Below are 12,584 nucleotides of genomic sequence, written 5' to 3' on the forward strand. Positions count from 1 at the left end.
GGCGCTACCGTCACAGGTTGAGAGCAGATACAGCAGAACAGGGTCCGTCTCTCACCTCACCTTATTTGGGAGCTAAATATTTTCATGCCTTACAACCACCTTTTGATTCATGGAATCATAGAATGGTTTGGGTTGGAAAGGACCTTACGATCATCCAGTTCCAACCCCCTGCCATGGGCAGGGACACCTCGCACTAGACCATGTCACCCAAGGCTCTGTCCAACCTGGCCTTGAACACTGACAGGGATGCAGCATTCACCACTTCTCTGGGCACCCTGTTCCAGCGCCTCACCACCCTCACAGTAAAGAACTTCTTCCTTATATCTAATCTGAACTTCCCCTGTTTCAGTTTGAACCCATCACCCCTTGTCCCATCACTCCAGTCCTTGATGAAGGGTCCCTCTCCAGCATCCTTGTAGCCCCCTTCAGACACTGGAAGCTGCTCTGAGGTCTCCACTGAGCTTCTCTTCTCCAGGCTGAACAGCCCCAGCTTTCTCAGCCTGTCTTCATTCACATGTGTCCCTTATACGTGTGCAATTATACAACGTATTTTTGTGAAGAGCAGTAAAATGAAGCACACAGATGTATCTTTTGCACACTTTCCATCAGATGTGAACTTAGCATCTGTTAATTCCTCGTGCCTGTTCCTCGCTTTAGTCTCCAAAGTCTGTTTACCTTCATAAATGCACAGATGGATTTAGATTAGAGTGTGCCTGAGCACAGAAGGATGCTTAGCCACCAGCTGAACATCCTTCTGTGGCTGATGAGCTTCTGGTGATGCCTCTGCTTTCTGCTACATATTTATCTTTACTTCTAGGTGATAGGGAACTAATATCAAGTTGATCTGGTAATCAACAGATATCAAGAACTGGTGATTCTTGATAATATGTTTATCTTGAAGTATGGCTCTTAGAGTTGAGTCTAACCTAGTTAGTAAGGCCGAGATACTGGGGTTGAGTGGAGGGCATGCTCACCATGGTCTTGCAAAGAGACAAGACAGAGCAGCTACCACAAGAGGTGAATTTCGAGTATCTTGGCAGCTCTTGCACTATCTGGGTCTGGGCTTAGCTGAAGGATTTCCTTCTGGTATTGTCATATGAGGAGACAAACTGGGTCAGGACAGAGATGTGTCCATGCAAGGTAGACCAAATCCAGTCCAGTTATGTCATTAGTTGTGGCTGCTTCATGAAAAGCATGAGAACAGAGCAAACAGATCAAGGCTTCTCCTAGTGTTTTCCCATGTTCCATGAGTTGGGGGTGGTACATTTAATACCACATGATGGATTTTTTTCTTTCCTCCACTTCTTCTCATAGTCCTGTTGCATTTTAGCATCCACAGCAACCTGTGGCATGGAGTCTTTACTTCTCCATATAAAGTCTAGGTAAGCATCTCCTTTCTTTCATTCCTATCTCCTGAATGTGATTCTTTCCACTTCTTGCAGTAGGAAAAGAAGGGGTGGTTCGCCTTTTCCAGGTGACTCAGAACTTCATGGGGTGTTACTTTACGGGCTTTTCCCCCACCTCATAATTCTTTTCCAAGCCTCAAGAGACCATTTTAGTTCTTCTACTGTATTAGGAGGAAGTTTAGAATTAGATAAAGCACAGAAAAGAGAGGTGAGAATAAGCAATTAAAACATAAATGTTACTTTTCTTTAATCTGTTGTATGTTTGTCCTTCCCAGGAGCTGCCATCTCCCTCCACTCCTTCTCTGTACTGAAAAGTAGACACGTCCTGCCTATTTTGACTTGCTCTCTAGTCTTTACTGACTGTGAAGCTATGAGTCACTATGTAGTAGTAGCTATGGGTGCTCAGATATCTTTTGCACACACTGAGATTTAGGTGTCTTAATTTGGAGCCAGTTCCCACTCTCCTGCCATCCTCCAATGCTGTGCATCACCTCTCAGGTCTATCAGACCCACATGTGCCTCACAGGGCATCTCCGATGGTACTGAACACCTACATTTAGCCAGTTGCATCCCACGTTGTATGTCCTGTGTTCATCAGGCTCTTACAAATGGCTATTTGTAGGAAAAAACACTGTTTTTTTGTGGAATAAGCTGCTGTCTGTGTTTCGAAGGGCAGCTCTGTGCTTACGTGCAAGGTTTGATAGTCAGCTGCTTTGCTTTGGCTTGTTCAGGGCTTGGCATTCCTCTTGCATGAGTCACGCGCTGAAGCGAAGCTGCTTTTTCTCCTTGATATTTGCACTTGGTTCCCTTTGGTGCCATCATGTGCTACGCGAGCTTATCAGCAGGAAGGAGGAGTCCCAAAGTGTGTGGCCAATGATGCTGAAGCTGGGAAATGAGCCGGAACAGGGGGTTTTATGGTCTCTGGTTCATAACTGGAGGCTGCGTCAAAGCAGACCTGACCAATGCTTCTAAGCATGATGGTGGATGTACCCCAAAATGTATCTCTCATAGGGTGAAAGAAAGCTGGGGAGGTGATGAGTTGAGCTGCCTTGTGCTGTTAGCTCTCTCTGCAAGCGCTTTTTGGGCTGGAGTAGACAAGCTCCTTTGACAGCACCTACTTACACATCTAGATGCTTCGTGGATGCTTTCTTGTCGTCCTTGCTTGTAAGCCTTCAAACTCGGTGAAATCTCTGTTCTCTTGCTATGCTAATGCTGTGCTTGCCTACCCTGCTCTGCTGCAGGCAGATGTGACAGGAGGCTCTGCTCCATCGTGGAGAGCATCCCATCCCCAGCTGATTTTAGTGTGTTTTCGTAGGATTTAGGCAACCTTTTTGCTGTGTTTTTCTGCTGCATCCCTCTAGTGAATGTCTGTGGTCAAAAACATCTCTATTGCTTTTTCCCCTTCAATCTAAGTTACTTCATTTTCATCCTGTTGCCTTGTTACAGCAACCCCAGCAATTCCTTGCCTGCAATTTTGCACCTGCTGAGGAGCATCCTTTGTTTTAAAAATGTCTTCTTATTTGGGGAGGGGGAAAGTTGGAATAAAGCTAATCAAGGTGCTCATCCTCCCTTCCTGGCCATTAACACTGCCAGGGATGGGGCAGCCACAGCTTCTCTGGGCACCCTGGGCCAGCGCCTCAGCATCCTCACAAGGAAGAGCTTCTGCCTCAGAGCTCATCTCAATCTCCCCTCTGGCAGGTTAAAGCCATTCCCCCTTGTTGTGTCCCTACAGGCCCTTGTCCAAAGCCCCTCTCCAGGTTTCCTGGAGCCCCTTTAGGCACTGGAGCTGCTCTGAGGTCTCCCCTTCAGGAGCCTTCTCTTCTCCAGGCTGCCCCAGCCCAGCTCTCTCAGCCTGGCTCCAGAGCAGAGCTGCTCCAGCCCTCGCAGCATCTCTGTGGCCTCCTCTGGACTTGCTCCAACAGCTCCACGTCCCTTTTGTGCTGTTGCCCCAGAGCTGGATCAGGACTGCAGGGGGGGTCTCCCCAGAGCACAGCAGAGGGGCAGGATCCCCTCCCTGACGTGCTGCTCATGCTCCTTTTGATGCAGCCCAGCACACAGTTGGCTTTCTGCGCTACAAGCCTTGGTGTTTATGAGAGATTAGGCTGATGTATATTCTGATCGTGTGCGTTGAATAGCAGTATTTCTACTTTGGGAAGTGGTACATAGGAAACAAGTGATTTTGGGTTATGGTGGAGCGGGATCCAGGGATTAAGGAATCTATCACTTGATTAATTCACGCATCCTATTTTACTCTGCATCTTCTTCCCCTAAAGCATTGCAGGTCTGTCAATCACGATGTTCCTGTTGACTCAAAACTTGTTGCCGTCCTCAGATGTGTTTTTCCTTATTCTCTTGAAATCCAATCTAAATTTATAAATGCCATTTCGAATTTAGTTAAGCTGACCTCGTGCATTGCACTTGGTCTTTGTCCATTCGTGCATGTACATCTTCTATAATTAATAAGTTGATTTTAACTTCACAGTAGCAAACTAGACACCAGTTCCCTCCTCTTTGTGTTCTTCCTCCTTGGTTTTTTCCTTTACAGCAAATAGACATTAATATTCATCTTTTGGAAGCAGTGAAAAGGCAGATGACACCTGGATTCTGAACTGACTGGAAATGCAATTTTGCTGTTCACTGAAATATGTAATATGGCTGTGTCTTTCTAGCGTAGGGATAGATTAAGACCGTTCTACATGCAAGGTTCACAAAAAGCAGACAGCATGGCACAAAACGGCAGATAGAAGAAGGCAATATAGGGGAAAAAGAAAGAAAACCGTTTGTGGATCAGAACAAGCACTGTTTCAGAGCATTTTGTACTAGGAAAATTCGAGTTGGAAGCTCTCTAGACCATCTTCTCTTGGAGAAGAGAGAAAAAATGTTGTTTAACCATTATATATTACTGTCAGTTTAAAACAATAGGAAGGGTTACATCACATCTAGATCAAAATGAGCCAACATTGACCTGGCACTAAGTCATTTAAGCACTGCCACCCATATAGCCTTGGAGTGGAACAGTAGAATACGTGACATGCAAGTCAGTGGCAGTAGACTCCAAAACATCTTTGGTCTCCCAAAGACAGTCTTTCTTCTTTTCTCTTGATCTGAATACCTCGGTATCAAGGAAGCCTGATGGCGAACAGATATTTGGGTCCTGAGGGTTGACCTTGCTAGTGCAATCACTTTGTCATTTATCACACTGAGCTGCTGCTTTTGGAAACCAAACTGTTTCATTGTGTGCTGCCTTGCGCTTTGAAGATGGAAGGCATCCATCTTTCCATGGCATCTCTGATCCTTTTGATGGAAGACTTTTTCTAGCAGCCCCAAAGAGCTACTTTTGCTCTCCAGAAGTTTATATAACTTAAGTGAATGGGGGTCTCTCAATCTGAGATTCCCAAGCTAAACGAAATACATCTAGTCCTTATTCTTGGCATTTGCCTAAGGCCAACCTGTCTCTGGTGCCTCTTAGCAGGATTTGAAGATTGTCTTCAGTTCTTTCATACAAAGACACGCAGTCAGGTCGATGTGAAAGAGAAGTCTGTGTATTGAAGTGGCAGCTGGGACTGACATGAAAGGAGCACAACAGGCTTCCAGATTGCTTGCCTTACCTCTGTTCTTTGTGTCTGATACGCACAGACATCTGTGTAACGTGAAATGTATACAGATGACTTGCAGGCATTCATTCCTTCCCATCTCTTATGGTTTCCTTCTCCTTCATGTTGCGTGACAGTCCATCAGATCTGAAGTCCTCTAACATCAACAGGAGGTGTTAGATGGAGCCTTCATGAGCTCGGTGGGTGTGGAGGTGCCTTGTGATTGACTGGAAGGGATCTGGTGTACCTGATGGGTGCTGTTAGCTGCAAATGTTGGAGATGACTGACTGATGAAAGAAGGGGTTAGGGAGAAACTGTTCCTGTTGGGTTTGCATAGTGTTGCTGAGCTGGTGGAAAATGAGAGTAAGCTTGTGATCAAGTGTGCTGGGGCCAGACAGAGCATTTAGTGTCATCCCAATTAGAAGCACAGCGAACCGACTGTCTCTATTTGTGGCTCAATATATATCTCCATGAAATATCATGGATGTCTTATCTCACTATCTCTGACTTCGCAGCCTGTCCTCATAGTACCTGTTCCTGAGACAAACTGCTCTGCTGCTGGAGACATCTACAATGGCAGCTATACCAAAGGGAAGAAAAATATCTGTTAGAAAGTGATCAGATGCTTTCCTGAAATAAGGCTTTGACAAGGATGAATGCAAAAAGAGAATTGTTCTCATTGTTTCTTAGCAGATCTCCAGAATAGCAGAAGCAGCTCGTTTGTGAGATAATCAGTGCTGGTTTTACTTTGCACCTACTCCACGATGCCTTAAGGCTGTGGGCGTTCGCTTCGCCCTGTAGTACACTTCAGCTGGAGGAGGGTAGACAAGAATGTGCTTCGGTGTGTTGAATCAGGGTTGTTTACAGTCATAACTGACTTTGTGCCTGTCAAGTACTACATATGTGTCTCTAGAAGTTTCTGAAAGTCTGATTACACATACAATGTCCTGAGGTTTTATTGTTTATTGTTGTTGCTGCCATATTTTGTACTGTGTCAACCTAGGCTAGACAGTGTGCTCCTCGGGCCGTGGGGACAGAGATGACTTCACTCTTCAAGGACCTGCCATCAGCATTAAAACTTAACTGAGAAGCAAAGTGGGAGAAAGCATCTTTATTGCTGCATCCCCGGCCCTGCTGCATGCAGGGTGTTGCTCCTGGACCACTCTCCTGCCAGTCCTTTCTTCAGCTCCCGAGCACTGCTTTCCTTGCCTTGCCTGCGCAAAGCCACCTGAGAACATGATGTTAATATCACAAACATCACAAAAGATTCAGAGGAGCATAAATTACCTCAGAGGCATGGACTGGAAAAGAAGGAAGTCATTTCCTATGGCTATTCTGATTGACCTCTCACAGTTGTGTTAGGAGGCTCCCTGAGCACTCAGGGATTTGTCTCTATCAGGCATCCCTGCCCATGGCAGGGGGTTGGAACTGTATGATCTTAGGTTCCTTTCCAACCCAAACCATTCTCTGATTCTGTGATTTTTCCAGGTGAACCACACAAAGATTTACTGAGTTTTGGTTTTAATAATTGAGAAAAACCCTGAGAAGAGAAGCTAAAAAGTGGTATGTCTGTGACACAAGTCGAGTCTGGGGAACAAACTGTTACAAAGGGGATTTAGGAAAGCAGCACGCTTTGCAAATATGCCCTTTTCATCTCACAGCTTCAAAATAGCTTTCATATTAACCAAGTTAATCCTGGTGCTCTACAAATAGGAGGGCTCTGTAGCTGTCTGTCCATTTTACAGGCAGGGAAATAGAGACAGCTATATGGAAAAGCATGAAAATGCTGAGTATTCTCCCTTCTTCTTATGACTCGCGAGTGCTGGTAACCAAGTCTCCTAGTGAGAAATGAAAGGGGTCAATCTGTTCAGTTCATCTGAGGGAAGGTTAGGAGGCAACAGAGAGATCAAACAGCAAAGTTCAAGAGGTGAGAAGACACAGCTCTACTGACGGAGAGGCTGGGGCTGATCCTTCATTAACTGGAGCCTCAGAGAGGCTCTTATGGGAAGAGGTGACCTGCTCTGACCACAGAGGCTGTAGGGGTTGATGCATAAACATGGTTTGTGTGAAATGATCTGATCTTTATGAAGAAGGTCAGGCTGGTTGGTGCAATGATTTTCTCTGGGTTAAAGCCTTAGAAAAATGTATCTGTAGTTGGTCATCCAGAAATGGAGGTGTCATCATCATTGGTCACTTCTGAAGCCTGCAATGAAGGCACTTCTCCATCAGGAAGGTGTTGGTAGAGCTGGGAATAGAGACAAAAGTGGTGTTGTTCTCATCACCCCCTTAATTCACCGATGGTAGGTAATCTTATCCAAACTGATTTTAGCTTTCTAGAGCTGAACAGTAAACAGGAACAGTCTGCATTGTGGTAGCAGTGCCATTCCCCAAGCAGGATGAATCCTGGTGAGGAGCCCACAGCTCACTGTGGAATTCAAGCCAAGGGATTCACCTGGCTGCCTCGCCTTCTCTTCAGCAGGCTATTGACCTGCCAGAAAGTCCCCCTGAATCCATAGCCAAGTTCCTAATGCTCTTTCCTGAGGAATCTGGAGGTCCTCCCTACAATGTGATGGACCGGTCCTGAAAACAGTGAATGCTCATTCTGGGATGTGTGCAAATGCAAGACTGGAAGTTGGTTGTGAGTCTGGAAGTTCTGCGTCTGTGACCACTTTTGCAATTGATCACATTGTGTGACCCTTTCTTCCCATCCCATAATCAGCCACCACCTCCACTTTGATGATGTGGCTGGTTAGATACCAACGAGGGGCTGCTGCTGATGGATGTCAAGTGCTAGAGGTTTCCTGGTGGGGTTGTGTAGTCTTCATCTCTGGAGATAGCGAAAACCCAGCTGGACACAATCCTGGGCAACATCTCTAGCTGATCCTGCTCAAAGCAGGAGGGTTGGCCTAGATGGTCTTCTCAACTGTTGTGGGATGTTGACCTATTTCTCCAGCCTGTCTCAGTCGCTCTGGATGGCAGCACGACCCTCTGGTATATCAACTACTCCTCTGAGTTTAGTGAGACCAGCAAACTTGCTGGGGACACACTCTGCCCCATCAGCCAGATCACTAGTGAAGGTGTTAAACGGATCAACCCAATATTTGCTCATGACCAGCATTGTCCAGTCCTATCACTTCCAGGTTTAAGTAGACCTTCCCCATGTTGCCTATTCCCAGACGTGTTTTATCCTTTCTCATAGGCTCTGCCAATGACTCACTTCATCTCTCCTGCTTTGGTTTAGGGCTATTCCTATGTCTTGTCCCACACGGATGATGAGCATCTTTTCCTTCCTGTCTTTTTGCAGCAGCTTTACACAGATTTGAAAGCTCAAGTTTTCCCATCAGTCTTCCCTTCTATAGGCAGAGCAACCCCGTTTACTCAGGCTTTACTGGCAGGTCATGTTGTCTTGCCCTGTTGTCAGTTTCCAAGTTCCCCCTAGACTGTCTTCAGTCTCTGGCAGAATCTTTGCTGGAGCTTGTTGCCTACAGCTCAAGACTCTGCAGTGTGGGTCAAGCAAAAGGTTTACTTTACCTCTCTAGAAGATTGTAATCCTTGTTATACATCCAACGATGACATTCCTACTTTTATAGGGAATGTTGTGTTCAGGTTGTAGTCTGTAGCATCCTACTTCTCTGCAGCACTGGCCAGTTGTTCCCCATAGTTCATTGATGCTCTGGTTTGCTGCTTCTAAATTCAGGTCCCTGCAGTTGACCTGAATTACACAGCATCTTATTCTCTTTGTCGAACATCACTTCTGGTCTGTTAGGATTGTTCTGAATCATAGAAACATAGAATGGTATGGGTTCCTCCAACTTTATATCCTAAGCATGACACCACATAGTGTGGAATATCCCTTGGGTCAGTTGGAGTCAGCTGTCCTGGCTACGTGTCCCCTAACTCCTTGTCCACCCCCAGCCTACTCGCTGGTGGGGTGGTGTGAGGAGCAGAAGAAGCCTTGACTCTGTGTAAGCGCTGCTCAGCAGTAGTGTGATCAATGTTGTTACCAGCACAAAGCCAAAACACAGCCTCATGCCAGCTGCTATGAAGAAAACTGACTCCGTCCCAGCCAAATCCAGCACAAATGCTCTCTAACCTATTTCTTCCATACTGAAATCTTCCCTTTCATTCCTACTGCTAATGACACTGGTCATCTGAATGTACCTCTACATGGAGACTGATATGTATAAGGGAAATCACAGAATGGTTTGGGCTGGAAAGGACCTAAAGATCATCCAGTTCCAACCCCCTGCCATGGGCAGGGATGCCTCACATTAGACCATGTCGCCCAAGGCTCTGTCCAGCTTGGTCTTGAACACTGCCAGGGATGGAGCATTCACCACTTCTCTGGGCAACCTGTGCCAGCGCCTCACCACCCTCACAGGGAAGAACTTCTTCCTTATATCCAACCTAGATCTTTAAATAGCCTTCCAGTATCTTTCCCAATCCAAGAAACATGGACCAACCCTTTCCTTGACATCCTATGTCCTGCTATTATATTCACTGCATGATTGACTTCTGCAGGATATACAAAGCAAGAAGTAGTCACATCCCATTAAAATACAAATGCATGTCTCTGACAGGATGGATGGCCTCTTAGTCTGGCTTGGGGGTGGTTGTTCCTTCATTTGTATTGTAGGTGATGAGGCTAAAGCTGTGATAAAATACTTTTCTTTTTCCTCTCTCTTTCTTTTTCCCCTCCTCTATCCAGTATTTTAGGCAATACTTGTTCCAATCTGTACCAACTGCCTTCACAGTAAATTCGACAAGTCTCCCTGAGGAGCAGTAGACAAAAGACTTAGGAGGTGCCATGGGGATGGGGCGGGAAATGCTTTTATTGCCAATCAAATTAAAGGCATTTAGATCTACTCTTACATTTTCCTGTAAATATCTTACTGTGGGGTAGGAGTGTGGTTGCGGAGCTGTGTGAATAGCGCATATTTCAATGGCTTAGTAGGATGGGGTGGGAGGTGGTTGTTGCTAAAAAGGATGGTTAAACTAAAACAAAATATTTCATTTTCTTTCTCTTTTTTCTCCCTCAGAGGGAGAAAAAGTTTTAAAATGAAAGCTTGGGAAATGATAAATGAATATGAAGCATTTGGAGTGCTCTAAAAGCCATCCTTCTCTCCCCCTTTAGCACCACTCCGCTGGGGACAAAAATAGACGCATTCACTGTTCGCCAGAGGAACGTTTGCCCAGTTGTAATCAAGTCATTTTACAACACAGTGTAGACTTTCACTCCAGGTTTTGTTTTATGTGGCCTTGGGGAAGTTGTGGCAGCAAATGCTTCCACTTGCTTATCTCTAAAAAGAAAGGATGGGTCAAGATCAGCCTCTGTGTAGTTTTCAAGCTGTTCGTTGTCCCGTTTCCCTGCTTGCAATGGTTTTAATCTGTAGCCGTACTTTGAGGTAAAGCAAGCATAATTCATTATACCTGCCCAGAAATTTTCTTGTAACTGTCTTCTATGTGCCATTATTTTCCCAGGTAAGAAATTTCCTGGATCTTTGGTTGGATTTTGCAGTGGAGGTTGTGTTACTGTGGGAGTTGTGGGCTAATCTGAGGCCTGGGAGAGATAAGAGTTGTTCTTAAGTCCACCGCAGGCTCCCGAAGTGAATCTTCATCTTGTTTCTCGTAGCGCTTAGTGGTTGTGATGAGAAACTTCCATCAAGACATTACAGATCATGCTTCCATGGTGCTTATAGAATTATAGAATGGTTTGGGTTGGAAAGAACCTTAAGATCATCCATTTCCAACCCCCTGCCATGGGCAGGGACACCTCACACTAGACCATGTCGCCCAAGGCTCTGTCCAGCCTGGCCTTGAACACTGCCAGGGATGGAGCATTCACCACTTCTCTGGGCACCCTGTGCCAGCACCTCGCCACCCTCACAGTAAAGAACTTCTTCCTTAGATCCAACCTGAACCTCCCCTGTTTCACTTTGAACCCATCACCCCTTGTCCTATCCCTACAGTCCCTGATGAAGAGTCCCTCTCCAGCATCCTTGTAGCCCCCTTCAGACACTGGAAGCTGCTCTGAGGTCTCCACTCAGCTTCTCTCCTCCAGGCTGAACAGCCCCAGTGTTCTCAACGTGTCTCCATATGGGAGGTGCTCCAGCCCCTGCTCATCCTCATGGCCTCCTCTGGACTCGCTCCAACAGCTCCATGTCCTTCTTATGTTGAGGGCACCAGAAGTGCACACAGTGCTGCAAGTGGGGTCTCACAAGAGCAGAGCAAGGGGGCAGGATCACTTCCTTTGACCTACTGGTCATGCTTCTTTTGATGGAGCCCAGTCTTTCTGTGACAGGGCTGCATCGATTCCATCCTGCTGCTGTTACCTTAGGCCTTGCAGCTTTTCCTTTTGCTTTTTTTTTTCCCCTTTATTTTTTCTAAACCAGCAGGGAAAAATAACTCTGGCTCCAATATTTATTCTAGAGGCCCAGGAGCTTATAATATAGCAGTAACCTGTCTCTTTTGAGAGCCAATCAAGACTGCACTATGATGGATAGACTCCTAGCCAGCTGCGGAATGGTAATGTCCCAGAAGACATCATTACCTTTTGTTGATTGAGTGCCTAAATCTTTGCCTACCAGCTCAGGATCTCAAAGCACCTCATGAACAGCGAGGAATTAAACCGTGCCATGGCTGAAACAGATATAAATGGTTGTTGTCCTTTATCACTGGAGAAAATAAGACACAGGGAGGTCAATTGACTTGTTTGCCCCCTATATCTGCTGTAGTCTAGGAGAACTGGATTTTAGTGCAATGAACATCCTGAAGTTTGGAGATAGTCCTGTATCTTTTACGTTTACCTTTATTTTTTCCCTGTTTTCTTAGAATACTGGGGTCGAACTGACTTTTAACAGTGTTGTGTCTTTTTCTGTTTTCTTAGGTTTGAAATATAATCCTGCACCTTGCTATCTAGAAAATGTCTTATGGATCCATTGACGGGAGTGGATTTGGGAGCAGGAATCCATTTGGAGGCCCTTCAAGACAAGGCTATCAACCTCTCGGTAAAGTATTGATTCCTTGCTGTAACGTATTCTGCTTGACTCCCTGGGGACTGAAGTTTGACTTGCTCATGTTCAGTGTGGCCGATATATAAATATCACACTGTCTCCTGGGGTCATTTCTGATACTGATTTTCAAAGGTGAAAACCCAACTTTTGTTAGGTTCAATTTGTATGATACTTATATGATGAGGCACCACATCTTCAACGTGCTCAGGCCTTCAGGCTGCAACGTGGAGGAGCAGCACTGATGAGGATTTTGGAGGTATTCTTGGGGACTACAACAAGAAATGTAGCCTATTCTCTAGACCTGCTCATGACTTTCCTCATCTACCCAGCACCTTTGCAAGAAATTTGTCCAAATGGTTGTTCTGCTCACTGCAGGCAATGGGAGTAGGGAAGACATGCAAAGGGCAGCACAGAGGGTAACTTAACTGCTGTGGATGCTGCTTGAATGTGGGAAGTGTGCTCGGATATGGCAACAGGATCAGAAACTTGCTCAAGGAATGCTGAAACCAAAAATAGTGTCTTGCAAATGTGGATTCTACTTTTGTAGCATCTTTTAAGCACAAACCAGATGT

General features: G+C 45.7%; 1 protein-coding gene across 6 annotated transcripts in view; it reads left to right on the forward strand.

Moving 5' to 3' along the window:
• TSNARE1 (t-SNARE domain containing 1) overlaps positions 1-12,584 on the forward strand; it is a 490,869-nt gene that overhangs the window by 98,226 nt on the left and 380,059 nt on the right. For all 6 annotated transcript variants that reach the window (XM_030512211.2, XM_030512231.2, XM_030512202.1 and 3 more), the window contains exon 3: positions 11,886-12,006. In XM_030512211.2, the coding sequence (XP_030368071.1) occupies positions 11,922-12,006 (85 nt within the window). In that variant the 5' untranslated portion in view covers positions 11,886-11,921. The remainder of the gene's footprint in view (positions 1-11,885; positions 12,007-12,584) is intronic.

The sequence above is a fragment of the Strigops habroptila genome, chromosome 1 (assembly GCF_004027225.2).
Source record: "Strigops habroptila isolate Jane chromosome 1, bStrHab1.2.pri, whole genome shotgun sequence".
NCBI classification, from domain to species: domain Eukaryota; kingdom Metazoa; phylum Chordata; class Aves; order Psittaciformes; family Psittacidae; genus Strigops; species Strigops habroptila.